At 43.2% G+C, this 1160-nt stretch overlaps 1 protein-coding gene across 1 annotated transcript in view; it reads right to left on the bottom strand.

The window, feature by feature from the left end:
• LOC107671589 (ephrin type-B receptor 1) overlaps positions 1–1160 on the bottom strand; it is a 248840-nt gene that overhangs the window by 49655 nt on the left and 198025 nt on the right. Inside the window, exon 6 of the mRNA XM_016464503.1 lies at positions 705–829. Within this exon, the coding sequence (XP_016319989.1) occupies positions 705–829 (125 nt within the window). The remainder of the gene's footprint in view (positions 1–704; positions 830–1160) is intronic.

Raw genomic sequence — 1160 nt, 5'->3', positions numbered from 1 at the left:
TATACACACATACACACAGTGTATATAACTGCCTCCTCATTTTAAAACACCACCGCACGCCACTGATATATATATATATATATGACGGCAACATTTCAAAGGAACATCAGACAGGGAATATAGGCATAACTGCTGACGAGAGTGTGTATATGTGCGTTATTTTGTAAAACTTAATGCTCTGCCATGATGTCTCTAAAAGGGGTGACATCTGTGGAACGTGTGTGTGTGGCAGTAGGGGAGGCTCTGGAATCATTAAGTGTAATTGGCGTGAGAGGGTCTGTGTTTCAGCATCTCTCTGCAAGAACCGGCCAGCGAAACAACTGAACCCCACCACCCGCCCGTCAATGCTGTCGCCTAGCAACCCACTGTACCTCACTTCCTTATGATGACATCACAACGGGGTCTGTGAGATGTCCCTTCACTGAAATAGCCGATCAAAAAATGTTTTGGACAAACAAATGACAGAACGTTTCCTAGTTGCCAAAATCAAAGTTACCTTCAACTAGTTCAATGAAATGAATCAATTCTCCAATGAAGTGGACCTTTGACTTGCACTTTCTTCAATTTGACACAATTGCATCTTGCATTAAAAGTGTTAAAATGAAACTCGACATGTGAAGAACACTGGAAAAACCTTGAGGAAGAATCCAGACAAAAGAGCAGTAAGCAGTTTCCCTCCAATGCAGCAAACCTGCATGTCTTACCTTCTCATAGTAACGTAGCTCATAATCGAGAATAATTCCATTGGGCTGTTCAGGCTGGGGCCATGACAACGTGATGCTTTTCATCGTCGAACTGACCTGATGCATTATGGGAACAATGGACGGAGCTGCAAAAGAGAGAGAAGGAAAACCAAGTGAAAAAAATCATTCCAAACAGCCATCTTCCCCGCTGTGTGTACTTAACTACTGAATTGATCTGCCACTTTCAGAAATGAAGTGCGCACACACACACACACAGTATGATGAAAGAGTCAGATGAGAGGCTGATTGGCATTGTTTAATAGCTTTGTGAGAATGTGCCCTTTGCAATGGAAGCCCATTCAGTTCAAGTGCTCTGATTGGCTACAGTGTGTTTCTGGCCTCTCTGTCTTTAAGGAAGACACACCTGAGTGAACATGCACAGCCTCTAAATTAACCCACTGGCCATTTCATTCCCTC

Source organism: Sinocyclocheilus anshuiensis, unplaced genomic scaffold, assembly GCF_001515605.1.
Source record: "Sinocyclocheilus anshuiensis isolate Anshui unplaced genomic scaffold, SAMN03320099.WGS_v1.1 scaffold1149, whole genome shotgun sequence".
Lineage (NCBI taxonomy): Eukaryota > Metazoa > Chordata > Actinopteri > Cypriniformes > Cyprinidae > Sinocyclocheilus > Sinocyclocheilus anshuiensis.
This window is presented reverse-complemented; position numbering and strand designations above follow the sequence as displayed.